The sequence below is a fragment of the Chelonoidis abingdonii genome, chromosome 1 (genome assembly GCF_003597395.2).
Source record: "Chelonoidis abingdonii isolate Lonesome George chromosome 1, CheloAbing_2.0, whole genome shotgun sequence".
Taxonomy (NCBI): Eukaryota; Metazoa; Chordata; order Testudines; family Testudinidae; genus Chelonoidis; species Chelonoidis abingdonii.
In genome coordinates, this window is record NC_133769.1 from 119,609,438 (window position 1) to 119,636,970 (window position 27,533).

General features: G+C 43.9%; 1 protein-coding gene across 5 annotated transcripts in view; it reads right to left on the reverse strand.

Moving 5' to 3' along the window:
• The window catches only part of LOC116815619 (aldo-keto reductase family 1 member C1-like), a 76,625-nt gene that overhangs the window by 19,288 nt on the left and 29,804 nt on the right, over positions 1–27,533 (reverse strand). For 2 of the 5 annotated variants that reach the window (XM_032764122.2, XM_032764121.2), the window contains exon 1: positions 2,048–2,408. The exons of 1 other annotated variant lie outside the window; for it this stretch is intronic. In XM_032764122.2, coding sequence (XP_032620013.1) covers positions 2,048–2,134 — 87 coding nt within the window. In that variant the 5' untranslated portion in view covers positions 2,135–2,408. Of the gene's footprint in view, positions 1–2,047; positions 2,409–7,263; positions 7,555–8,867; positions 8,951–9,991; positions 10,158–10,395; positions 10,506–12,121; positions 12,245–14,104; positions 14,183–18,724; positions 18,970–27,533 lie in introns of those variants that run through there. 2 more of the 5 variants (XM_075069630.1, XM_075069625.1) reach the window with 2 other exon arrangements.

Sequence of the window (27,533 nt, forward strand, 5' to 3'; positions counted from 1 at the left end):
GCAGAATCCCATTAGTCACTCAATCATTAGGGTACATCTTTCAGTTTCCAAAAAGAGACCTGCCTTGAGGAGTGGGGGAGCTGCAGGGGTGATGGGGTTTGTCATAAAAGATAGCTACAGGTTAATGTCTTTCACCTTGTAAAGGCACAGAGGACCAATCAGGAGACAAGTACTTTCAACAATCTAATGGGAGGAGCCTTTGTTTGTGTTTTTGGGTTTGCTTTGTCTCTCTTGGGCCAGAAAAGACCAGACGTGCAACACGTTTCTTCCAATCTCGTCTGTTACAGCTTTCTTATATTTCAGAAGTGAGTATTGAGTAGAAAAGGCAGTATAGTCTTTTATTGTTTCTGTATTGCAAATTGTTTTGCTGGACAATTTGTGGTATTTGTGCTGGGGGGAAACTTCTCCTAGTGTCTATAGGCAGAATCCTATTAAGTCATCACTCTCATGTAGGGTTACCATCTTTCAGTTTGCCAAAAAGAGGACCTGCCTTGGGATGGGGGAGCTGCAGGGGTACATGGGGTTTGCATAAAAGATAGCTACAGGTTAAGTCTTTCACCTGTAAAGGCAACAGAGGACCAATCGAGACAGATACTTCAAATTCAATGGGAGGAGCCTTTGTTTGTGTTTTTTTGGGTTTGCTTTGTTCTCTCTTGGGTCCAGAAAAGACCAGACGTCAACCACGTTTCTTCCAATCTCTCTGTTACGTTCTTATATTTCAGATATGAGTTTGAGTAGAAAAGGCAGTATAGTCTTTTGGATTGTTTCTGTATTGCAAATGTTTTTGCTGGACAGATTTGTGGTATTTGTGCTGGGGGGAGAACTTCTCCTAGTGTCTATAGCTACACTCAGACTCCGTGCTTGTGAGAGGGGAAGTATTGCCTCCTAGAGGCGCTCAGGAGGGTGTGGTATGTAAGTGTCCCAGGTCACTGGGTGGGGGCTCGAGCCGGTTAGGCATGGCGTTATTGAAACGGAACCCCTGGATACTGAACCTGGCCCTTGTTGCTGCCAACTCAGAGGGGCAGAAGGGTTACATATAGAATTAGGGTAGTGATACTGTAAGTACAACATAGTGATTTTTAGTCACTACTAATTTGGATGGACTCTGAACCAGTGACAAAGAGATAAAAGGCTTTGTATCCCATTACCTAAGTCCTCTGTTCTTTTCAAGGTCAGTCTTTGTTTGCTCACTCCATGAAGCAAATACAGTTTGAATGGTGTCAGCACATTTATTGTTTATCTGGCACAGAACATGTATTTACATGTAGCTACACAGTCAGAGAGAGAGAGGAGGAGAGAGAAGAAAAATAACAGATGGTGCTGGCAGACTGTAAGTAGTATTGAAAGCACATGTCTTGACTGAGGCGTATAACATTTTAAATGGCCCAGAAAGGATGACACAAAATTACTCAGAGTAACTGGGTGAAAAAACAATGGAGCATAAATTAAAGCTCTGAAAAATGTGTAGACGCCTTTAAGCACAGCATGTGGAATTCAGGTGTGGAATGGACTCCCAAAAACAGCAGTAGGAGCTGCAGTTGTGAACATATTTTTAGAGTGAGACAGGCACTTAGAAGATATAACACAATAGAGAACAAGCTGTGAACAAATAGCTGGATGAACAAAGATAAACTGCGTTGCCTCCTTTTTCCAGATATTGAAGTATAGAAATCCTTCACCCGTGTATAAACACTACCCGGTATAGAACAATTGGCAGTTAAATGAGGAAAGAACTGGAACAGCAAAGGAAGCAGCAGGTCAGGACTGAGGTGTATTCCAGAAAGGCATATGGGCCCATGAATGGAACAGCTAACCTGATGGCAAGTCAGAGCTGAAGTTCACTGCAGACCTGCATGGGGCCCATAGCTGGAACTGCAGAAAGTGCTGCATGCTGGGATGGAGAGCTCTGTGGAGGAAACTGTACAGTGCCTATCCTCTCTCTCTAGATCTTAGTGCTGTCAGTTGCTCATTTTCATGCACAGCACCAAACTTCATACAACAAACACAAACTTCTTATTGTGTAATAATCTGTAAAAGGTTTACTCACTATATCAGGGGCGAAGGTACCAAATCCGATCACAGGAATTCTGTACCCATCATTCATTTCCATAGAGGTATCTTTGCAGAGCTCCATTGTCTTCCACTGAACGGTTTATGCCAGTTCTTTCTTGAAGCTTGAAATGTTGCTACACGTCTGCCCTTGACGGAATGTTATTTTTATTTACTGAGGCATGGAGACTGAGGGACTGACCAAGCCTATAACTGCAGTGTCCAAACGGGTAAAAAATGCAACACAGCAAACCAGCTGGGAGATGTTCAGCATTGCTTAATACAAGGCTCAAAGATCAGTCATTTTTTGTAATGCACACACTCAAAGGTGGGGGTGGTAGGGAGTTGATATTTAATCTGATCACTGCTGAAAAAGAGCTGAAAAGAGGAATTAAGGTCTCCTCTTTCCTAAAGCTGGAAAGGGGACAAACAACTCGCTTTGAAATTCATTCTCTCTTTGGCTCTGAAGTTATTTATCACATCACTGAGAAAATATGACCTCAAGCTGGGACATTAACACACACATTCCCCTAGCTATTCTCCTTATAGTTTTCACTGATAAAGGAAGTAATCCCAGGCTAGTATCCATGCATGGAAGAGAAGAATGAGATCCTCACCCTCACTCCAACTCCTTTGTGATGGATTAAAGACCCAGAGTGGTGTAAAGTGGCCCTGTGTCTTTAGTGGGTTCTTCCTCAGTGAGGATTGCCCTGGCACAGCCCTAAGCTGTGCTCTGAGCACCACTCACAGCTCATGCTGTAGAGCAGTGCTCCCCAATGTGGTGCCCATGGGCACCATGGTGCCCCCAGGGCATCTATGTGCGCCCGCGTACTGTCCGGCGGATGAGTATCTGCCGAAATCCTGCTGAAGCAGTATCATCCAGAGGCATCGCTGCTGAAAGGCCACTGATTTTCGGTGGCATTTCAGCAGTGACGCCTCTGGATGACGCTGCTTGTTGGCAGCATTTCGGCTGCGATGCCTATTGACGTTGCCGCTTCTCAGCGGCATTTTGGCGGATGCTCATCCACCAGTCATGGTCCTCGGTGGCTCGTTGTCCGGCACCCGCCAGACGAAAAAGGTTGGGGACCACTGCTGTAGAGGCATGCTGGGAGAGGGAGAGGTGTGTAAGGGGCAGGGTTTTAGTCTCTGGTGCTGTGGCTCACTGAACAGCCCAAGGAGGCTGTTGTAACTTAGTGAGGCCTCTAGGGCTGCCTAATATACACCAGTGACCTGTCCAGAACCCAGAACCGCCTAGGATTAAAAGGATGCAAAAGGGGTTTAAAACCACTTTAGCCTTCTCCTTTACCCTGAGCTTCTGCAGCACAGAATGCTACTTAAGGTGCATAATGGACTCATAGGAAAACAAAGAAACAGAATAGCTATATTCTTAGCAATATGTTCCACACTACCTTTCTGAAAAGCTCTCCTTGTGCAGCATATTTCAATGGAGGGTTTTTTTCTTTATAGAATTAAAGAAATGTAGAGCTAGAAGGGACCTTAAGAAGCCATTTAGTCCGTCCTTGTGCTCCGAGGCAGGATTAAATACACCTAGACCATCAGTGATGCTCTTAGAATTTCTGTGGAGTAAAAAGTTAATTTTCTCCCCCAAAACCTCGTACATCAGGCTTTCAAGTGTTGTCTGTATGATCGTCAACCTTCACACTGCCTGTGCTGAGTAGGAACATAAGCCAATAGGCTGTGAGAAGAGAACGACTGTTAGTGTCTTGGAAGGATAATTGCCCCGAGCCAGCAATTTTTGTTGTTTGCTGAAATGTTTGCATGTTTAAATCATGGCCTCCAGAGAACAACATACACTGTGTGCTTTCAGTGGATTAGTGCAGGAATTATTGGAAAAAACATCACGGGTCATTCCCAAGTGTATGAGTCATGGTCTTTGCCTTCCCATTTGCAGAATTTTCCTTAGTGTGGTTTGTTTAAGAGTAACAACAAGCACAAAGTTACACACTGGGGGTTTCTGCTATCTCAGAAAAGGAACTGAGCATGAAGCAAAATAAGCCCTTTAATTTTGTCTCATGACCATCTCTGACTTGCTCAGCTGCTGTCTGCTATGACTCACAGACATTAGAGATGGAAAAGACCTGCTAGGTGATCCACATCATGATGCCTAGTACAGGACTGAGCACATTATTGGTACTTTAACAATAATAATCCAGACCATTTCCCAGCAAACGCAGGATTATTCCCTGCAAAGCATGTGTCTGAGAGAATTCAAATAACTCCCAATTTATCTTCTTAATGCAAAGATAGACTAAGAGTGGGGAGCTGCATTGTAAGAGAAAGTTCCACTCCATCATGTTAGGGGCTTTCCCTTCGCCCTCTCCCCTGGTTCTTGTCTTGCAGACAGAAAGCAGAAGACCGGAAGTCCGAAGTGCACGCAATGTGATGTTTATTGGGGTTAGTTTCAAGCAAGCATATCCATAGCTTTGATGTCGCAGAGCCTTTACCCATTCCCCATTCGCACCTCCTCCTAGCAGGCCCAAATATATCCTCAGTGTACGCCCCTGGTCCCACCCCTTACAATTTATGGTCATGTTTCATTTTGGAGGGTCGTGAGTCTGGGGGCTTGATAACACCTCTTTTGTATCCCCTGGGAGGGGTAAGGAGTGCGATTGTGTCCTGGCCAAGGCATGTCTTTCTTTGGCTTTTAGTGTGTCTTATGCCTCCCCCTCTGTCTCCCCCTCCTTCCTAACTCGTTGCTTGACTTTGGCTGAGAGAGAGAGTCAGCAGCCTTCAATGTATGCCTCATATATTACACTCCCACAATACCCAGTAACACTTTAGCGCTGTTCCTTTATCTTTCTCATTGTACAACTAACCCATCTGGCTAGGCAGAAGCAACACACAGTGCTTGTTCATTTGTTCACACATATTAGTAAGGATATAAGAGTATCAAAAATCAACCCCAAATTCTATCTCAGGCTAACAAACAGGCCTATATACTAACACCTCACTCCTGCAGCCCAGGTGTGGTGCATCACAGGTTAGCTGGCTCCTTGGAGATTAGGCCAACTCCATTTTAGCAGAGAGGGACTCTCAACATGCCTGAGCAACAGTGGAGCAATGTAACTATACCCATCATGGCTCATTGCTGTGTATTCTGTTGTATCTCCATCAGGTCATCCTTAGATTTATGGTACCCTAGGCAGATTATTAAAGTGTGCCCCTGTGCTTGACTAGCTCAGAGCAACACAAACATAAGCTTACAGTATTGGAAAAAACTGCCACATCATGTGATTAAAACCAGTTTAACTTAATTAAGCACATCGTAAGCTGATGGACTAGCACTAAAGAAGTAGCACTATAGAAAAATTCTGATTTGACAGAATGAGGCAAATATATTTTTTTTAATTGTCAACAATTATTGGAAATTTTATATGAAGATGGTATTGAAACAAGACTTGTTTTTAATTATAAACAGTCTTTCTGGCTTTTTTGGCTGCAAAATCAGTAATAATGTCATCGTATGACAAAGACAAAGTGATGTCTGTTCGATTGTAAGAATAGCAGACCAGTCCAAGTGTCCCTGACTCATTGTAGTCGAGATAGTTTTTAATGAGCTTTAGTTTGAGAAACTCTGTTCTCCTGATGCTCCTGGCTACAGGAATTGTCAGCAGAATACGATGGCAATGTACACATTAGATATATAATGTCAATGAGTTTGCTGGTATGAATAAATGTACAATGTCCATCACTGGTTTTGCATGTGGCAACATTGATGACAGTTCCTTCCCCCAACCCGTCCAGAGACCCCAGCAGCCAAATCCCCTCCTCAGACTGTGCTGCATTCGCGCTCTCTAGGACCCAGCAGCCCTGCTCTTACATGCTCCACTGCTTCCCATCTGTCTGGCAGAGCGGTGCCCCAGACCTACTGTGGCCTAGGCAGTGCCTATTCTGCCAGTGGCTAAGACGGCCCTGATCTCATTGGCCACATTGTTGCATTACCTCAAATATTCTGGGCCAGGTCAGGAGCTGGTTTAAATTAGCATAACGCAAGGTGAGTCAAATTCCCTTCTCACTACATGGGTGTGACGCAGTGGTTGTACTAGAAGGTGGAAGTAAGAGGAAGCATCACATCCCTTGACCTCAATGGAGCTGCGCTGATTTACACTCACTGGGGAACTGGAATCTGCGTTAAAGCTAAAGTCTTGACCCTTCTTTGTCAGTGGAAGAGAAAATCCGTAGGCAAAACAAACTGCAATTTTGTGCGCAGGGAAGCAGGATCCCAACTGTGACGGGTTACCTGGGGTGCAATCTGAATGGGGGTACCGCTGAGCCCTATGTCTTACCAGTCTGGGTTCCTCTCACACTGTGACCCTGTGGCAAGCTGCAAACTCCTCCAGGTACTGCACTGGTAACAATAAGAGCTATCTGCAGGACTTTTTGTGTGGTGTGTGGTGTGTGTGGCTGTGTGTGTGTGTGTGTGTTGTGTGTGTGTGTGTGTGTGTGTGGATGTGTGTTGTGTGTGTGTGGTGTGTGTGTGTGTGTGTGTGTTGTGTGTGTGTGTGTGTGTGTGACAAGAGATCCCGTATGCTTCCATAAGCATAACATAGATCCCAGGAAGCGGCTGCCAGTACTGCCAGCTCCTAGACTCATGAGCAGTCAGGAGAGTCCATGTGCTGCCCCTTGCACCTGCTGACATTGCCCCCACAGCTCCCATGTGGGGCTGCAGGGACCTGATGGCCACTTCCAGGAGCCATGCGGAAATAGGGCAGGCAGGAGCCTTGCCTTAGTCCCCGATTCTCACTGTGCTGTGAACCAGACTTTAATGGTGGTGGCTGACCATGAGCTGCTAGGGTCCCTTTCTGATCCGGGCGTTTTTCAGTCAAAAACCAGACACCTGGCAACCCCTGGCTGATGGCTTGACAAAGATCAGAGAAGAGGTGGAGCTGTTGGATCAGCCACTACACGGATGCACCAGCTGTTTCCTCCTTCATCCCAAGGAGTCCGAGAGCAGCAGTAACAGACACTACTGCAGACTGAAGAGGCTGTTAACAGCATGCAATGGCTTTGCTGCCATTCACCATTCTACGCCCCAACAGAATTCTGGGCAAAGCTAATTGTTGTGTTGCGAAATCCAGGTTTGCATGCTGCTGAGTGACGTCAACGCCTGCCAAAGTGGACAGACCCCCTCATTTTTCAAACCAGCTCAGCCAACCCCACAATCATCAAAGAATAGAGACTAGACTCAATAAGTGCATTACACAGACACCTTTATATTTTCCCAATTAGCAATGAAATGCCATTCCATTCAGAGACTGAGTTGTTTAGAATTTCTGTTTAAATGTACAGTGTAGATCTCTTGACATCACCAGCAGAAGGTGGGTTTCCAGAACAGGGTTCTTCTCTAGGACTAATCACAGGAATGGGGCAAAGGGATGAAATGTATGAATGATTTTACTGATGCGTGAAATAAAATCAGGAACAATGAAAAAAGATCCTTTCCATTATTCATCAATAAATGGAAACTGTGGGTGGCCCAAATATCTAAAAAGAAAGGTGACATTTATGAACAATCCACCCGTAACTATATTGTTAGGACATCTGAATGCAAAATGCAGGGATCTCAAAGAGCACACATGCAACACTTTCTACCTGTCTAAGGGCTTTCTTTCATCTCTGTACTACCTAAACACGTGAGTGCTCTAATGTACAGTATCTACTGAAATGACAGCACGTTACAGCAACAGGTTGTTGGGTTCAGTGTTAAGGTTGCCAACTTTTTAGTTGCACAAAACTGAACACCCTTGCCCCGCTTCTGCCCACCCCTCCTTCGAGGCCATGCCCCTGTCCCACCCTTTCTCTGAGGCCCCACCTCCATGCACTCTACCTCCCTCTGTTGCTTGCTCTCCCCATCCTCACTCACTTGCTTATTTTCACAGGCCTGTCTTAGAGTGCTGGGGTGTGGGAGAGGGTTAGGGCTCTGGCTAAGGGTGTGAGTTCTTGGGAGAGACCAGAAATTAGGAGTTCAGGGTGCAGGAGGGGGCTCTGGGCTGAGGCAATAGGTTGGGATGTGGGAGGGGGTGAGTGTTCCAGCTGGGGGTGCAGGCTTTGGGGTGGGGCTGCGGATGAGGGGTTTGGTGTCCAGGAGGGTGCTCCAGGCTCGGATTGAGGGGCTTGGAGAGCAGGAGGGGGATCAGGGCTAAGGCAGGGGGTCGAGGCGTGATGGGGGTTTGGGGTGCAGGCTCCGGGTGGCGCTTACCTCAGGCAGCTCCCGGAAGCAGTGGGATAGCCCCTCTCCAGCTCCTATGCACGGCCAGGTGGCTCTGCGCACTGCCCTGGCTGCAGGCATCGCCCCCACAGCTCCTATTGGCCATGGTTCCTGGATAATGGGAGCTGTGGAGCCAGTGCTTGGGGCAGGGGCAGCATGCAGAGCCCCCTGGCTGCCTCTACACATAGGAGCCGGAGGAGGGAAATGCTGCAGCTTCCGGGAGCTGCATGGAGCCACGGCAGGCAGGGAGCCTGCCTTAGCCCTGCTGCGCTGCTGATTGGACTTTTAAACGGCCCTGTCAGCAATGCTGACTGGAGCCAGGTCAAAAACCAGACACCTGGCAACCCTATTCAGTGTGGGTGCTGGGTGGTGTTGGTAGCCTGTGATCAGACTAAATGATCTGGTCGTCCCTTCTGGCCTTAAACTGCATGACTCCATTCCAGTCGCAATAGCTATGATCGTAAGTACATCCTTTGTCATCACTAGGGTCAGTATAATACAAAACCTTATTTCTTTGTGGGGTGACCACTGCTGCCTTTCTTCTGCCTCTCCACAGAGTTCTAAAATACAGAAAACTATTATGACTTACGGTTCTGTACGCACATAGGAACGGTTTAAGTTCATCCCATCAATGGTTTTCATGTCCTCCTCAGAGAGCTGGAAGTCAAAAACCTGACCCAGAAGACAAGATCAAACATTGGGTTATTCCTGCAGGATGCATGTTTATTGACAGAACCATAAGCCTCCTGTTATATGAAAAGGAAATGAAATAGTTATATTAATTTGGGCCTGCTCTTTCCACTGTATTTTAGAGGTGAAGGGTATGTAGCTATGTAACAGTTGTGATTTTATTTTCTGTGAATTTCACCTTTAAACTTCTAGGAATCTGCTATTTGCAGAGGCAGCTGCCATTTTGGGAAATAAAGGGCATGTTATAGAGGAGATACACACCGTGCTCTCTCATGTAGATGTACTTCCTTGTTTTGTTCTTGCCCTTAATCTAGAAGAAATCAGTCAGTCTGATATTCCTTGGGTATGGAAAAGAGAACAACTGATCTCTTTGGAAACTAATTTATCTAGGAAAGCTGTTTAAGACCCTGGAGGTGGGGCGTGAAACCTGCCGGCCAGTCGGAGCAGCGAAGGAGGGGAGGCACGAAACAAACTGCCTGGCCGAAGCGGCGAAGGGAAGAAAAAACCAAAAACCAAAAAGGAAAAAAAGGAACCTGTAGGGCGGAGGGTGCAGGGGGATTCCTAGCCCTGCAGATCCCAGGCAGCGTAGTGCACACCCCAACTAGCGGGGGGCGCGGCCAGCACTCTCTGAAGCGGGGAACTCGCCATGCAACCCCTCCCGCCGCGCCTCCTGCTGAGAGGGCTCCACGCCGCTCTGGTCGGCGGGCAGGGAAGGAAGCAGACTGCAGTGCCGGGCTTGTTGCAGACCTGGCACCACTCCCAGCAGCTCCCCTCCTCTGCGCCACTGCCCCCTACAGGGCGGCTGGAGCAACAAACCAAAAGAAAAAAACCTGCAGGGGTGGCAAAGAGCGGGAAAAAAAAAAAACAGAAAAAAGGATTGGGCGGAGTGTCGCCCCTTGCTTGCTCGGTTGGTGCCTGGAGCTGGCCCTGCATACTGTACATGGGCACAAAAGTTCTCAGCCCTCTACGGTGCCCATCTAAATCTGCACATCTCATCCTCTTCTCTCTCCCCTCCTGTTTTACCTGGAAGTTTTCTTCAATACGCTTTCTGGTGTAGGTTTTAAAGAGGACCACAACACCACGCTGCAGCTGGTAGCGCAGGGCTACTAGAACGGGGCTTCGGTTGTATTTTTTGGCAATTGCACCCAATACTGGGTCCTCCAGCAGAACTGGGCTGCTTTGGTCTACCCTACAAGGGAAACAGAGAAACAGGGAGCATTTCTGGGATGAGGAATGCAGTCATCTCAGCCTAGTGAGGACAATACCTGTATAATCTGAAGATAACCTGCTAGGCCTTTTCCAGCTCTCATTTTTATTCTATAACTCTATAAATACCAGATATTTTGAAGACAGAGGGTATTTTTCCCTCCCTCCAACCCGTTTTTGAGGTTCTAAACCTGGGAGCCCAGTCCAGTTTCTTTCCTTACCAGGTCTTGTCTCTCTGTGATCCCAGAGCACAATAGGCTTCAAGGAGGATATGCTTGGATTTGCAGAAAGCCAGCAGTTTGCTTTGGTTGAGGTAAGGGTGACATTCAACCTGCAGAATCACCCCCCAACCCAAAATTGAGATTTCAGATCATATAAGCAGCAGCAGTTAGACAAAAGAAACAGCGGATGCTATGTTGAGGGGATACAGAATGTTAAAATATCAAAAGTAAATTTCAATAAAATATCCTTCAATTAAATACAGCCTGGCAGTGCAAGTGACCATGGGGTGCAGTTTAGCTGATAACAAATCCCCTCAAACAGTTTATCTAGTAGAGGACAGTGAAGCCAATACATGGTGTGTGGGGACAGGCTTAATAAGGACTTATAAACCGAGGGTCAAATCCTGCCTGCCTTAAGCATGTGTGTTGTCCCCCTGACAGCTCATTAAGTCTTCTACAAGTAGGTTTTGGCCCATCGTGTACTGTTATGCAGATAGGATATGGATCAATATCATGTCCTGGACCAACACTGCCATTAAAGCCATGGCTATTGGTTATAGTGAGATAATTACTCATAGATGTTGTATGGGTCTTTGCTGGGACCAGTTGTAACTGTAGATATGGACGATATGGCACTCTCATTCTAAGCCCTTCATTTCAGTGGCTGCTAACTTCCCCTCATGTGGTTTCTTGGTCTAAAATTTCTCAAGCTTGGTCTCAACTCACAAGTGATTTTTTGAGGAGGAGGGACGAAATTGAATCAAAATCAGTTTTTGAGTTGTCCAACTATGAAACAACAGTTTTTTCCTCAAGATAAGACATTTTTCTCTTACATATTTTAATATTGAAATGTAGAAGTTTAGATTTACGTCAAAATTATCTTCTACCTATATATAATCCTCCATATATAACCTGTGCTATGCAAAGTTTAAAAAAAAAATTACTTGAGGGGTAAAATTACTTTCAACTACTTTCTATGGGATTTTGTGCATATCCTGTGTTATTTTGCTTATCATATATAACTCAATTCTTTCCTTTTATCCAGCATGTATGGAATACATCTGGGTAGCTATGTGAAAGGTAGGCAAATATGTTAGACAGTCACATTTCTGAGTATGAGTTTGGATAACCTGGTAACAAAACATCCTCCCATTCCAAGCAGAGAAAGGCTGGTGCTCTGAAAGTCCATTCCCCTAGCAGGGGAATGAGGTAGCAGGAGAGGAGATCTAGATATACAGGGAAGCAGCTGGGTCTCTCTTTCTCCTGCCCCTCTCAAACACTGTTTCCTTTATGGGTATTTTCTACTTTATTTTTTTTTATTTTCATTAGTTTTTCCATAAATTTAGGGATGGGCACAAACAAAGCCCTTGTTCCAAGCTCCATAGAATTATGGTGGGTTTCTTTTCAGAACTTGAACCTGAATCTATAGCTACTAATGGCCCCTGTCTTTAACGTCAGCTGTTGCAACACCCACAAATTCTGAGGAGTTCCATACCAGGGTCTAACTGTTGTGGGTTGTGTCTATTTGAAGTGGAGCAATAAGGAAGTTTCCCTTTTGATTTAAAAGGCTGGACATAAGTTCCTGCTGAGAAAGACATTCTGGAGTTTCTGTTTCCTGTAAGCACTGAGGTTCTTCCCCTATAAACGAAACTCTTCACTGACTACAAGTTCTGAATTTCTTCTAACTCAACACTTTTAGGTCTCCATCCAAAGGTCAGAGTTTTACCTGGTTGAGAACAGGTTTATACTTGAGCCCTGGTTTGTTCAGGATCATCTCCAGTTGTCTGATGTTGAAGTTGGATACTCCAATGGACTTCACCAAGCCTGCGTCTTTACATGCCTCCATGGCCTGGGAAAAACAACAACGGCCAGTTCCATTATCACTACTGGTAGGATTATTTCCTTAAGACTAGAAAAAATATGCTCAACTGGGCTCACTCCATGTAAAATTATTCCACCAAAATATTATTACACATACAGTAGGGGACATTTGATTTATTCTAGAACAAAACTCTGATTTAGAGACAGTCATTTTCCAACTGTTCACTTAAGCATCAGATCTCCATCCAATCCACTGAAATAAAGTCATCTTTTCCCCCAGTAGAAAGTAGACAACTTGGCCACTGCCTCTCTCGCTTGTTTTCTCCCTAATTTGTCCCTCACACATACAGAACCTCAAAGCCATAGTGATACCAATCATTGCTAGTGAACAATACAGAAGTAAGGGTACCACATAAGTATGGGACTACGAACAGCAGTTTAAGAGTTTTATATAAAAAAAATTGAGTATGAAAATTAAAGGGAAAACACAAGAAATATTGAGGGAGATGAACAGATGCAGTGATCACCATTAGCATGTCTGTATTTACTGACAGTAGCTATGCTGTGGTGTCTGAAATGCGCCAGTGTTTCCCTGCACTCATAATCGGAAATGACTGCAGGGTCTCATATCACAAGCAGTGCCATGATAACAATGATATGATGCCAAATCCTGTTTACTTTTTCCATTTAATAGAAAAAGCTTGCTAGAGTCCACTGAAGGGAAGGCACATATCAGAGGGGAAGTTAACTAACTCAGGAAAAGTTCATTTCCAAAAAAAATCATTTTTCCTTTTAAATGAGGGAGTTTAGTTAATGCTCATGAAAATGAGGAACCAACAGCACTAATTAGAACCTGGGATAATGTGAGCAGACGCTATGCTAACTTCTCCAAAGCTCTACCAATGCACCTTGATTCTGACCTGATGCCCTTTTGTATTTCATTTCTGGCCTCTCTTGATATAGAAGCACCAATGGAATTAAACTGACTGATGGATTTTGTAATGTGGGTAAGCGTGGACAGACTTTGAACCTAGCTCTTCAGTGCTGACTGGCTGGCCCACTAATAAGCTGCAGTGCCGAGCCAGTCAAAGAGCATTAGCTAAAGAATTAGGGATATGATGGAGTCCTCATCTTGGATAACTCTAGGGCAGAATATTTTATCCTGCCTCTGTGGAAAACATCACCTGTAAAGCCCAGACTACAGTTCTGTCCCTGAAAATGCCTTTGGCAATATCCCTGTCCTAAGACCAGGGAAGGCCAAAGCATTTCAAAGTGAGGTTCTGCTCTACAAAGTGCTTTTTTTTTTTAAACAGAAAGGGCACGTGAGATTTCATGTTTGTTGTCCCTCAGTGATTTCCCCCTCAAATCTGCCTTAGTTCACACTTAAAAATATATTCACTTAACTAGCTGCCCTGAACACTCATTGAGGGTCTGGGCTATGCACAGTTATTGTTCTGGTTTAATTCTATCAGTCTGACACTGGTGGAGTAACCTACCCTAGTATGATGGGTCAGCTCCTGCAGCAGTCAAGAAAGGGTTAAAGAGGTCCTCTGGGCACAACCCACCAAATGTATGAGGCTTGTCAAGGCTGGAGCAGGGTAGGACCTCAAAAGGGAGGATACTGGCTCAGTCTGGATGGGAATCTGGTGTGAGCAGAGCTAGAGCTCCCCAGGAGACAGGGATTGTTTCCTGGGGAAACAGTGTGGGCAAACTGGCCCCCTGAGGAAGTAGAGGGACTGGCTTTTCTATACATTCTCCTTTGCCCTCTAAAGAGGTCATATGACTGAAAAACCCCAGAAGTCTGAGCACGCTCTGGGTAACAGTCTGCTGGCTGACTAAGGAGACTGGATGGGCTATTAATTAACACTGTGTTATTCATGTCACTCACCTCCCAAGTCTGACGCAGATCTACAACATCAAAAATCAATTTTCCATTTTCATCCTTTGGCCATGTATCTGTCCCAGGCTGAAAATAAAAGGAAAATTCCCCTTGGTTATGATACTTTTTACACAAGTGAATTTTAACTATTTTGTGGCCAAGGAACACATTGTAAGGAGAAGGAGTGAGCGAGGGAAGGTGTTGAAATCTAAAGGTGGATAAAAGCTATAGAATGGTTTTATCTAAAATGTGGAAATGGCAGAAGTGCTAATTGACTTTTTTGTTTCAGTTTTCACTGAAAAGGTTAGTATTGATTGGATCTCTACCCGTGAAAATGAGGTAGGATCTGGGTGCCAGAACAGGAGGGGCCAGGCGGCCATGGCTCCCCCCCGCACTTTTTTACCAGTCATAAGGGCAAGTGACAGGAGGCAGAAAGAAGCGAGAAGGGAATGGGGTCTTGGGGGGAAGAAGTGCCATGGGAGTGGGGCCTCTGGGGAAGTGGCGTCAATGCGGGAGCAGGGTTTTTGGGGGAATAGGCAGTTTGAGGGCAGTGGCTCAGGGAGAAGGGGTGGCATCAGGGCCGAGACTTGGGGAAAAGGGGTGGTGTGGGGCCTCGGTTCGGGCGCCTGTGCCCCCCCATCCTTTTAGGGTACTTCCACAACTCCTGCATAGAATATGAGTGTACAATAGGGAAAGAACAAGTTAAAAATTACTTAGATAATTTAGATGTCTTTGAGTCACCAGGGCCTGATGACTGAGGAGATATCTGAACAATTAGCAATTGTCTTTGAAAAATCCTGGGAGATGGGAGAGATTCCAGAGGACTGGAAAAGGGCAAATACAGTGCCAATCTATAAAAAAAAAAAAAAAGAGGGGGGGAAATAATGACAACCCAGGGAACTTGCTAACTATCAGTGTGGTTAAGTATTGGAATAAATTGCCTAGGGAGATTGTGGATTCTTCATCATTGGAGATTTTTAGGAGCAGGTTAGACAAACACCTGCCAGGAATGCGTCTAATCAGTGGTTCTCAACCTATTTATATTGTGGGCGTAATCCAGTACACCTGTAGACCTTGAGGATATCACATCGACCGCAGCTCTGTGTTGATTGGGCTGCAAGTGGCACGGGCCACAGGTTGGGAACCACTGGTCTAGATAATGCTTGTCCTGTCATAGGCAGGGGACTGGACTCGATGATCTCTTAAGGTCCCTTCCATCCTATGATTCTACCTTGAACTGAAATGAATGCGTAGAAACAATTTGTGTCAATAAGAGGATACCTGTTGATTCTGAAAATTAATTAGCTCAGCTAAGACACTACTTTGATAAGAAATTCTGTTATACACAGTGAAAACAAAGCATGATGTCAAAAGCAGTTAGTGCTAGAGATATTACAGATAAAACATGTGGTGTCACAGAAACTGATAGCTTCTCTGACAAAAAGAACTTTGAATTATAAACACTATTAATACGTTAAAGAAGTTATAGCTGATGACAAGTGATGTCAGTAACCAAGGTAGTTTTATAGATTATTGGTAATTTCCAGAGTAACTGAGTTAGCTTTTGATCATGAAGTGTATATTTGAATTTAGAGAGTTCCCAGATAGTTTGTAAATTTCCCAGTCCACACACACATCATATATTTTAGTGGCATAGTGTGAACCCAGGAAGCATAGATGTTTTACAGCAAGGATAAAAGCATAACCTATTGCTGAATATACTTCTGATGTCAAGGCCAAAAATATTTCATTTAGATGGCCTCTGCATTAGTGTTTCTTTTGTCTTTTGCCTTCCCTTGAACTCCATCATAGGCTACTTCTGCAGGCTGGACGTACGACTAGATGGATATGGGTCTTTTTCAGAACACTCTGCTCTGGCCATGATATACTACCAAACATTTGTTTTTCTGTGTATATTTTTAAAATAAATGTTACCTTTAAGACATGGGTTGTGGATAATGAAGAGATCAAGATAGTCAACTTAAGTTTCTTCAGTGATTGTCCAGGCAGCTTCGCACAAGTTCGGACGGTGAAAGGTACTCCAAAGCTGTAATGATTCAAAACACAACTGTTCTTTCTGAAGAACCTTCTCTTTCTCTTCCTTCTGTAAAAACCATTTTCTAAATGTCTTAGTCATGTCTACACTGGCTTTACCTTTTCAGCAGCAAAGGTTGTGTGTGAGTGGTGGCAAAATGCAATGAGTAAGAAGTAAAGTATTTCCTGAAGAAGCAGGGGGGAGCGGTGAAATGCAGCCAGGATGTCAGAAGTGCACTTGGTCTGACAGGAACTCTATGTGAGGCCATTCTCAGGTTAAAATTTTGGGCTAAATTTGTTGTCCTTGGTTATTGGGAGTCACTCTGTTGTCTGACTTCAGGATCGGCCCTGAATGAAGTAGCTGTGTTAACTTTGCTTTACAGGAGAAGAGATGAGCCTTGTGCTCAAACCTGTAACTTGTTATAGAATGTCGTTTCCCAGTTCTGTGAAATACTCCCAAAGGCATCCTTTTAATATTGGCCTTGACATTGGCAACATTCTTCATAAATTAGACAATAATTAGCTGAGGAAACAGTAGATAAAAATACCGGTGTTAAAACAAACCTACTTACCTTTCCTGTTAAAATATGTCCTCTCTTTTGACTGTTCCATCTGCAATCTTCCGTGAACGGCTCGCCCACCTCCTCCTATCCCATATAGAAGGCTCATCAATATGGCGGAAGCCAACTTCAATAGCCACCTTTGTAGCCTCCTCACATTACTTTTTTAACCTACCGTTAAGAAGTGTTGTGTTAATCTCTTTGGATTAGGAATTTTATCCAGTCATTAGAGATTTGATCCCCATCGAAAGACCTAATGTAGAGTTTTTAGATTCTGATACCTTCACATTTAGAATCTTTGAATTTATCTTAAAGGAAATTCAAAGATTCTGGGCCTGATCCTCTGTTGCCCAGCATCTTGTGTCATCATCTACACCACAGCAAAGTAAATGGAATGTAGGTGTAAAAAGCTACTATTCAGACATAGCAGGTTTTTTACTCACACTGTGCACAGAAGGAAATGACTCCTTGAAATGCAAAGCAACAGATTATCAGGCCCGTTATTTCAGTTTTCTTTTTACAAGATTTAAAGGACAATCAGTACAGGACCCTGAGACCAGGAGTGAGGAGCTGTAAGAACCAGATATTAACATACACTGTGGATTAGAACCCCCACTCTAGCTGAGCTAAGCTACAACCTAGTTATTTTAAATTTGTTTTCATGATTTGTCAAAACTGAATTATGCTTTTGAATTCTTGAGTTTGGCAGGACCGCATTCCTTCATGAGTAGTTGTAACAAAGACAGCTATTAAAACTGCTTGGTGAGAACTATGATTTCATGAACCCTTGATGGTTCTTGGGTAATGACTCAGCTTTCTTCCATCAAGTTACATCTTGACTTTATTCAGATTAATAATTGAAAAATATCTGACAACAGCCACGCTTCCTAGAGGAGAACTCTCTGTTGAGGCATGTGTGATTCTCTTTACACAAAGGCCCCTTTACATCACTCTGGCAGTGTGATGTGGCCTTAAATTACCCCCACTTTAGAGGGGTGTCTTAGTATAACTGAGAAACAGGCCTGAGTGAACAGATGCAGTTTACACAGACTGCAGTGTTTAGGAAAGTCATATTTTAGGAGGTGGCCTTTTCTGAGAGGAACAGAGAGATCATATCAGTCTGGCTAATACTGTGCAAAGAGTGGAAGGACTCACTGAGACATAGGCCTCTATGTCATTTAAGCTTTTGAAAACTTTATCCTCATGAACTAAACCCAGTGAGGTAATTCAGGTGTGATCACAATTTTACAAAACTGGGGACACTAAAACACAAAGAGGCAAGCAAGATGCCCAAAGGTTACATAAGTGACTCAGAGGCAGAATCAGATCTTTTGACTCCAAGTCCCCTGTTCTGGCCACTAGACCCATCCCCTCCACACTGGAATCAGCAGATAGCAGGACTTTGAGAAGGGAGAAATAGGAAATGTTCTCATCTTCCTTCCCTCAGTGTAATTCAGTGAGCAGCACTACAAATAAAAATAACAAACTTCTCTTTCAAGGAAATTAGTTTTCATTTAGCTCAGGTTGGGACCAAAATGCATTGGCAAAGACATATGGGCCAAAAACTGGGAAGGGGAGTGCTGTAGGTCAGGGGAAAGGTAGTTACATAGTGGCTCTGGACTAGAGTAGCTGGGTGCTGGAGGTCAAAGAAAGGTGGATTGACAGATGCATGTGGGGCTCTAGGTGGTAGGGTGTGCTGTAGATCAGGTGTTTTGGCAGCTCTTGGTCATGGAATCGTACATCAGCACCATGTTCACTCAAATAATAAATAATAAAATAAATAAAATAATAATAAATAATAAAAACCAACAACCTTTTCTTACAGATGATGATATTCTTACATTTATATACCAGTATCATCTTTCCCTCTAAACCCCAAAGCACTTTTCAGACTTTGTCAATAGTTTTATAAACTAATATACAGGGATCTCATTTTGCATCCCTTTCTAGAGTGCTACAGGGAATGGTTATAGCAGTGCCCAGCAATGTTGATCAACAGGTTAAGGACAAAGAAAGCCATGAAAGGTTTACTTACTGCATCAGGGGAATAAGTACCAAATCCCACTGCAGGAATTTTGTTCCCATCGTTCATCTTAATACAACGATCTTTGTCAAGCTCCATCTCTTTACAGTATTTCCTTGATTCTTTACTGAACGCTGAAACTTTGCAGCACTGCTGTATGAGCCAGCAAGAGCTTCAGAAAGAAAACAACTGTACGAAGTCCTCATTTATATGCATTTTTTTCCAGGGAGTGGAGGAGGAGTAGCAGCCAAGTTAGAGGCAGCAGGCATAAGGAAGGATGGAACAAAAGTGCAAATTCAACATGACAAAGCAAAATCAGAAAACACACTATCATTATCAAACAATGGGTTCAAAGATCGGTTTTCCTCAACTTTATTGACTTAACATTGCTTCCATGTGACACAGAAAAGCACACAAAAGATCTCCCTTCGAATTCACAGTCACTCTACAATGGGCACAAAGCATTTCCAGAAAAATATAATTAGGAAACTTATACCCGTTAACAAAACATTTTAAAACTAACAGTTATCACACATTACTAAATTTTCAAACTCATCAGAAGAAAACAACAACAATTAAATCACATGAAAATAGTACAAGAGAATTGCCTATAGTTTAATTGCTCCTATGAATTACAGATTTGAGCGGCCTTGATCTTCTGGCTCAAAGAATAAAGATAAGAAACTGTGTTATCAAAATCAGGAACAAAACATAATAACCGCATTACATAGAGACCTTTATTCTCCTCTCCCCTGATAATCTAGACCCATGCTAGAGATTAGTTGTTCTGAATTTCTGTTTAACATGTTGTGTGTGTCACAACCCTAAAGTGCACGCTTAAACACGGCTTCTTTATGGCCAATTGTCGGTCCATAGCCATTTTGTTTTGGTAAAAGGACAAGGCGGTCTTCATTTTGGGTCAGATTCTTGTTCTTTAAAGGAAAGCCCGAAGGTGTCGTGTGCATAACCCTAGCGTGCCGAGAGCACCCTGTGAGCCGTATGCAGGCATGTAAGGATGTCTCAAACAAAGAAGTAGTGTGCTTGTCAAGTACAGCTTCTGCTGACATAGAAGGCTCCTGCCCAGAACCTGAAAGGCGAAGGAGTTAGGGGGCCAATCCGGTATCAACATACATAAAAGGGAACCAATCTGAGACTGACATGAGTAAAAGCCCCCAGACAAAACTAGGTCTCACGCCAGAATCGGGAGGAGCTCCCGCGTGTCAGCTGAAAGGTCTGATCACCCTTCCAGCCAGGGAATCTCCTCCGGATTTTGCCGGCGCGGGTCATGTCGTATTAAACAAGACCACCTTCCCTAATTCACTATGCAATCGATGTTTATGCTGCTGGTCAGCTGTTTTTAAAGTGTAGTATGTATTTTGTAATTTCTGCAAATATTTCTGCTCTTGCCTAACTCCTCCCCCGTCTCTACCCCTCTTTTTTGTTTCTTGCGTTTACTTCATTCTGTGTATAAGAAAAGCGGTTGATTTTTCCCCCCCTTTTTCTCTTTTATAGCTTATTTTTTGGCCTTGCTTCTTCCTTTTATATGAAGCAGTGTAGATAAGAGTTAACATGTTGCTCTTCCTAGCCAAAGTGTAATCTATTCCCGTTGTTAAAATAAACACAGCCATTTGGCTTTAAACCAACTCTGTTGCGTCTTGTTGGTCCTCCCCCATTAAAACACTACTCGAACCTTATGTGTCGCAGACAGTGTGTAGATCTCTTGTGTGCTCTGCGCTCCCAGAGAAAAGAGTATTTCTCTAGGACAGGAGTGGGCAAACTATGGCCCGCAGGCCAGATCCGGCCCTTCAGGGCATTGTATCTGGCCCTTGGGATTGCCACCCCCATGGTGCCATGGGCCCCGCACCGCTCCCAGAAGCGGCCGGCACCACGTTTCTGTGGCCCCTGGAGGAGTAGGGGCAGAGGGCGCCACGCGCTGTCCTTGCCTGTAGATACCTCCACCGAAGCTCCCATTGGCCAGGAACGGGGAACCGCAGCTAATGGGAGCTTCAGGGGAGGTACCCACAGGCGAGGGCAGCGTGCGGAGCCCTCTGTCCCCACTTCCCCAGGGACGTGGTGCTGGCCGCTTCCCGGAGCGTTCCCTCTCCACCTCCACATGGGGACTGGCCAGCCCATCCCCACCTCCCTAAACATTCCTCCACAGTTTGGGGACTTCTGAATTAAGGTCTCCTCTTTTCTAAAGCTGGAAAGGGGACAAACAATTCACTTTGAAATTCATTCTCTCTTTAGCATTGAAGTTGCTGGGACATTAACACACACATTCTCCTAGCTATTCTCCTTATAGTTTTCACTGATAAAGGAAGGAGTTCCAGGATAGCACTCTCTGTATTTCAGCAGAGTTAAAAGTAAATTGTTACCCCCAAACCTCATACATCTGGCTTTCAAATGCTGTCTGTATGAACATCAGCCTTCACACTGCCTCTGCTGAGTAGGAACATGAGCCAATAGGCTGTGAGAAGAGAATGACTGTTAGTGTCTCGGAAGGATAATTGCCCTGAGCCAGCACTTTTTGTTGTTTGCTGAAATGTTTGCATGTTTAAATCATTGTCTCCAGAGAACACCACACACCGTGTGCTTTCAGTAGATCATTGCAGGAATTATCTGAGAACGCATCCCAGGTCATTCCCAAGTGAGAGAGTCATGGCCTTTGCCTTTGTGTGCTTTGTTTCATGTTAATATAAAAGTAACAAGCACAAGTCACACACTGGGGGTTTCTGCTATCTCAGAAAAGAAACTGAGCATGAAGCAAAATAAGCCCTTTAATTTTGTTTAATGCCCATCTCTGACTTGCTCAGCTGCTGTCTGCTATGACTCACAGACATTAGAGATGGAAAAAACCTGCTAAGTTATCCACATCATGATGCCTAGTACAGGACTGAGCACATTATTGGTACTTTAACAATAATAGTCCAGCCCATTTCACAGCAAACGCAGGATTATTCCTTACAAAGCATGTGTCTGAGAGAATTCAAATAACTCCCAAGTTATCTTCTTCATGCAAAGATAGACTAAGCAGAACTGGGAGCTACATTATAAGAGAAAGTTCTGATTCCTTGCTCCTTCAGCCCAGTTATGGTTCATCACAGGTAGCTGGGCTTCTTGGAGGTTATTGGCCAGATCCACAGCTAGGGTACATTGGCACAGCTCCATTTTAGCAGAGAAGTGATCCTCAACGTGCCTGCGGCATTAATGGAGCAATGTAACATACCCTATCATGGCTCATTGGTGTATTCTATGTATCTCCATTGGCACATTGTCTGCCTTACCTTAAAATATTCTGGGCCAGGTCATGAACTGGTTTAAATTAGCATAATGACAGTGAGTCAAATTCCCTTCTCAGCTACACAGGTGTGACTCAGAGGTGTACTAAGAAGATGGAAGTAAGAGGAGCATCACATCCCTTGACCTCAATGGAGCTGCGCTGATTTATGCTCGCTGAGGAGCTGGGATTCTGCATTTAAAGCTGAAGTCTTGACCCTTCTTTGCAGTGGAAGAAAAATCCCAGTGCAAAACAACTGCACCCTCTACATGATGGCTGATGGCTTGACCAAGATCAGAGAAGGGGTGGAGCTGTTGGACCAGCCACTACACAAATCCACCAGCTGTTTCCTCCTTCACCCCAAGGAGTCAGAGAGCAGCAGTAACAGACACTATCACAGACTGAAGAGGTTGTTAACAGCATGTAATGGCTTTGCTGCCATTCCCCATTGGTGATAGAATTCTAGGCAAAGCTGGCTGTGGTGTTGCAAGGTCCAGTAGTGATTGCTGGGAATTGTAGTCTTTGAGTTTAAAAATGTAAGAGGAAGTGTGAGTGGGTTTGTGTCAAGACTGGGTCAGGGGCTCCTGCAAGTGTTTCTGCAGTGCTAGGATTGATGTTTTAATAAAAAAAACAACAACTCTTGTTGGATTTTACTCTTTTGGTCTTGGCCTCCACAACTGCACACTGGCCTACATAGTGCTCAGGGTGGATTTGGCCCTGAGTAATATTTAAATAGTACCTTGCTTGGGGAACTGAGACTGTGTTATGTCTAATTTTTATGAAGTGTTGCATGTTTTTAGATCTGTGTGAGCTAAGGAGTCTACTTTGTGGGATTTTTAGTCTATGGTTTCTGTTATATTCAGGGTCTAATCCTGCAAGCTGCTAAATCAAGTCAACGCCCGCCAAAGTGGACAGACCCCCTCATTTTTCACACCAGCTCAGCCAACCACACTTTGGGGACCTATAACACCTCACACAGGGCACTTCTAAGGCGCCTGGGTCTGCTGGCTCTGAGAATGAAGAATAGAGACTGGACTTCATAAATGTGTTACAAAGACACTTATTTTTTCCACACTAGCAATCAAGTACCATTCCATTCAGACACTGAGTTGTTTTGAATTTCTGTTTTAATGTACAATATAGATCTCTTGATATCACCAGCATTATCTGGGCTTCCAGAACAGCGTGCTTCTCTAGGACTAATCACAGGAATGGGGCAGGGAGATGAAATGTATGTCTGATTTTCCTTGTGTGTGAAATAAAATCAGGAACAATGAAAAGATTCTTTCCATTATTCATCTATGAATGGAAACTGAGGGTGGCCCACAAATCGAAAAAAAAAAGTAACATTCATGAACTGTCCACACTAACTGCATTACTAGGACATTTGAGTGCAAAATGCAGGGATCTCAAGGAGTAGAAATGTGATATTTTCTACCTATCTTAGGGTTTTCTATAGGCCCATCACTCTACTATTTCAGCACATGAATACTCTAATATACAGTAGCTATTGAGATGGCATTACGTTACAGCAGAATTTATACTTAATACCTGTGTTTACTTGGAAGTTAGTAAAGGTCAGAGAAAACATTGGGTCATAACTATCTGACTGCCTATGGCAGGAGGCTGTTACAAGAGATAATTATTCTCAGTAAACAGGGAGGCTAAAACAAGTAATAGTGGGCTTTGATGAAGAGGGAAAAATTGTCTTTAAAATGCAGACAGGCCCAAACCTGAGTGTGTTTTGGTTTAGCGCTTTGCAGATGTAAACACCACCCAGAACAAAGAATGTTTAATCTAGACCAGTGGTTCTCAAAGCTGGTCCGCTGCTTGTTCAGGGAAAGCCCCTGGCGGGCCAAGCCGGTTTGTTTATTAGCCACATCTGCAGGTTTGGCCGATGGCGGCTCCCATTGTCTGCGGTTTGCCGCTCCAGGCCAATGGGGGCTGCAGAAAGTGGTGAGGGCCGAGGGATGTGCTGGCTGCCCTTCCCGCAGCCCCCCTTGGCCTGGAGCAGCGAACCACGGCCAGTGGGAGCCGCGATCAGCAGAACCTGTGGAAGCGGCAGGTAAACAAACCGGCCTAGCCCACCAGAGGCTTTCCCTGAACAAGCGTCAGACCGGATTTGAGAACCACTGGCCTAGACCCAAACTTCTGCAAAGATCTGGGTTGTTAGGGTTCAGGGAGTTCAGTTCTCAGCTGCACCCAGTGACACTGTGCAGAGGTAGGGGTATGGCACAAAAGACTCTTGGGCTAATCTCCAGCCTTCTCTCTTCTAGCTGGGAATTGCTGGAGCACAGCAGCACTCTGGTTTCACTCTGTCCCGAGAAATGCCTTCAGCGTATCCCCCTATGCCAGGGGTGGCGAACCTGTGGCTCCAGAGCCACATGTGGCTCTTTAGAAATTAATATATGGCTCCTTGTATAGGCACCGGCTCTGGAAATGGAGCTACAGATGCCAGCTTTCCAGTGTGCCACGGGGTGCTCACTGCTCAACCCCTGGCTCTGCCTCCACTCCACCCCCTCTTCTGAGCCTGCCATGCCCTTGCTCCCTTCCCCCCTGCCCCCAAGTCTCCTGCATGCCAAGAAACCGCTGATCGGCAGGGCTGCCAGTGGGCGAGAGGTGCTGGGGGGGAAGCTAATGGGGAGCCTATGACGTATTATGTATTACTGTGGCTCTTTGGCAATGTACATGTAAATTCTGGCTCCTCAGGGTCAGGAATGAGATAGCATGAGAGGATCTCTGGATGTGAAGGGAAAAGTCCGGGCCTCTCTTTCTCCTGCCCCTCTCAAACACCATTTCCTTTAATTTATTTTCTGCTTTATTCTTTCCAAATTTTCATAAGTTTTTCCATGAATTCAGGGATGGGCACAAACAGGGCCCTTGTTCCATGCTACATAGAACTATGTTTTTTTTTTTCAGAACTTGAACCTAAATCTGAATTTGCTAATGGCCCCTGTCTTTAATGTCAACTGATCCTAACACCCAAAAATTCTGAAGAGTTCAATAGCAGAGTCTAACTCTTGTGGCTTGCGTCTACTTGAAGTGGAGCAATAAAGAGGTTTCCCTTTTGATTTAAAAGAACGGCTGGACATTAGCTCCTGAGAAAGACATTCTGGAGTTTCTCCTTCCTTTAAGGTTTTTCCCCCACTTGTGTTTAGAGAAGTTCTTTGCTTCTCTTCAAAAAACAGCAGACAGACAGAACACTTGCAACACATCTTAGCCATCAATACTGGACAAATAAAGCCCTGCCTTGTATCTTAATATAGCCTTACAATATTCCATGCTCCCATTCTCCCAGGTGAGTAACATTTTTCTGTGAATTAGTGGGATTACAGGAACCGCCAAACTGGAGCAAACCAGTGGCCCAATGAGTCCTCTTTCCAAGAGTGACCTCTACCAGCTGCTTCAGAGGAAGATACAAGAAACCCACAGTGGACAGCTATGAAATAACCCACCTCCAGGAAAAGTTTTTTCCTAAATCCCTATTAGAGTTTGGTTTATGCCCTGAAATATAAATCTCATTATTGTTGTTTTCTCATACACTCCTGGGTATGTTGGTTTCATGCCTGGCAAGTATGCATGACAGTTTTGCAAATGTATTTTAATGTTATACTCATAAATGATACCCACCTCCCAAGTGGCACACAGGTCTACATTGTAAAAAATCAATTTTCCTTTTCCATCCTCTGGGAGTAAATAATCTGCAGACTTGAAAACAAAAAAAAATCATTAGATAAACTTCCCTTTGGTATGACACATGACATGAATTACTTTCTGGAGAAATATTGAACTATTTCGACATGTTGGTAACTCAATATTCACAGCACATTTAACCTTTATTAAGTGCAAAGTTCTTTTTGAAACCTGATGAATGTCCAGTCCATCAGTTCTCTTGATTATCTCCCCATCTCTAAGATAAACAAAAAGCGCATTTTACATCTGATCTGGAAGAAATATACATGGGGAAATTTAGTATTGTAAAGCTCCTTGTTCCTTATAGCAATGTTTCTGAATCAAGCAGTTGTCATACAGTCTTGTCTTAAAGCAAAAGGGGAACTATGGGGACAAGGATTTTGCAGTGTTAAGACAGAACTCCTTTTTACCTTTAAAGATAGGGGTGTGTGAATAATATAGAGATCAATGTAGTCAAACTGCAGGCTCTTCAGTGACTTTTCCAGGGCTGAGGGGACCATCTCAGGAGTGTTAAATGTGCTCCAAAGCTGTAAAGAGTGGAGAGAGAACAAATGCCATCAGATTTGTATGTCGAGAAGACTAATTCCCTAACTAATTTTACTCTAATATAGCTCAGGCATGAAATGTCACTGATATACAGCATAGTATGCATTATTTTATTTACATTTAAATAATAAAAATGACACCTATATACAAGGTGTATAGATGCCTTGACAATTAATATTGTGTCATCATACCCTGCAGCATTAAACAATGAACATTCATAACATGAGGGTAGAAAATGGAAACATCTACTGTATCTTTCAAAATCAAATTAGTGCAGTCTGGGACCACAAACAATGAACTAATCCTATTTCTATGGCTATTGCATACATAATTACGGTTGAAGAAATTAGAATTGTTTAGGTGCCTAACCTGTGCATTTCCATAGCCTAACATATTTGGATTTCTTTGAAGTGGAACCTTAAATCTCTATCACCTGGTCTGTAATGATTGGTTTGGGGATAATTACAGCATCCTTGTAATGCTTTTAGCCTTAAGTTACTAACACATACTCACCCTTAACTTCAGTTCAATGTAGTTTTTATCTGGTAACTGTATCTAGGCACCAAGCCTGCTAAAGCTCCAGCTGGTACTAATGTATATAACACTTTCCCCACAGGATTAGCACCTGGTAACAAGAAGGGTGTTTCAGGCAAATCCTGTCAGCCTGCTACAACTTGCACTTACCCCCTCACTGAAGTCACTGTTTTCTTACTGCTGAAAAGCAGCACAGAAAGACGCAGAGAGCAAGTGATGGGATTTAGAACAAAACCAACTTACCGTTCCTGGGTAAAATATTTCCCTCTCTTTTGACCATTCCATCTGCAATCTTCTCTTGAATGGCTCGCCCAACCTCCTTCTCATTCTCACAGAAATAAGCTCCATCTAAATGGCGGTGGCCAACTTCAATAGCCACCTTCACAGCCTCCTCACGCTTACTTTTTTGGAACCTATGAATTAAAAACAGAAAGACAAAAAGCATCAACATGTCTGGGTCAGGGATGATATTTTAAAGTGTGGTTCCGATATGAAAAGTGACTATGTAAAAATGTCAGCTTCTTACTCTGACACTCACCTCTACTTACGTTAGTGAAAAAAGTAAGGTTTTCCATTATGGAAAAGTCCTACAGAATTTAATAGACAATGACCATAGTTCTACAGAATTTTTAAACCAATCTAAAAAAACAGTCTATAGAATAGATGTAATTCTCTAATAAAGTCTCAGGTTGGTTTAAATATGCTTCAGAAAAGTGATCAATAGTAGAGACTGTATAGAGAACTCCTTTGAATTTCTATAGAATATTACTT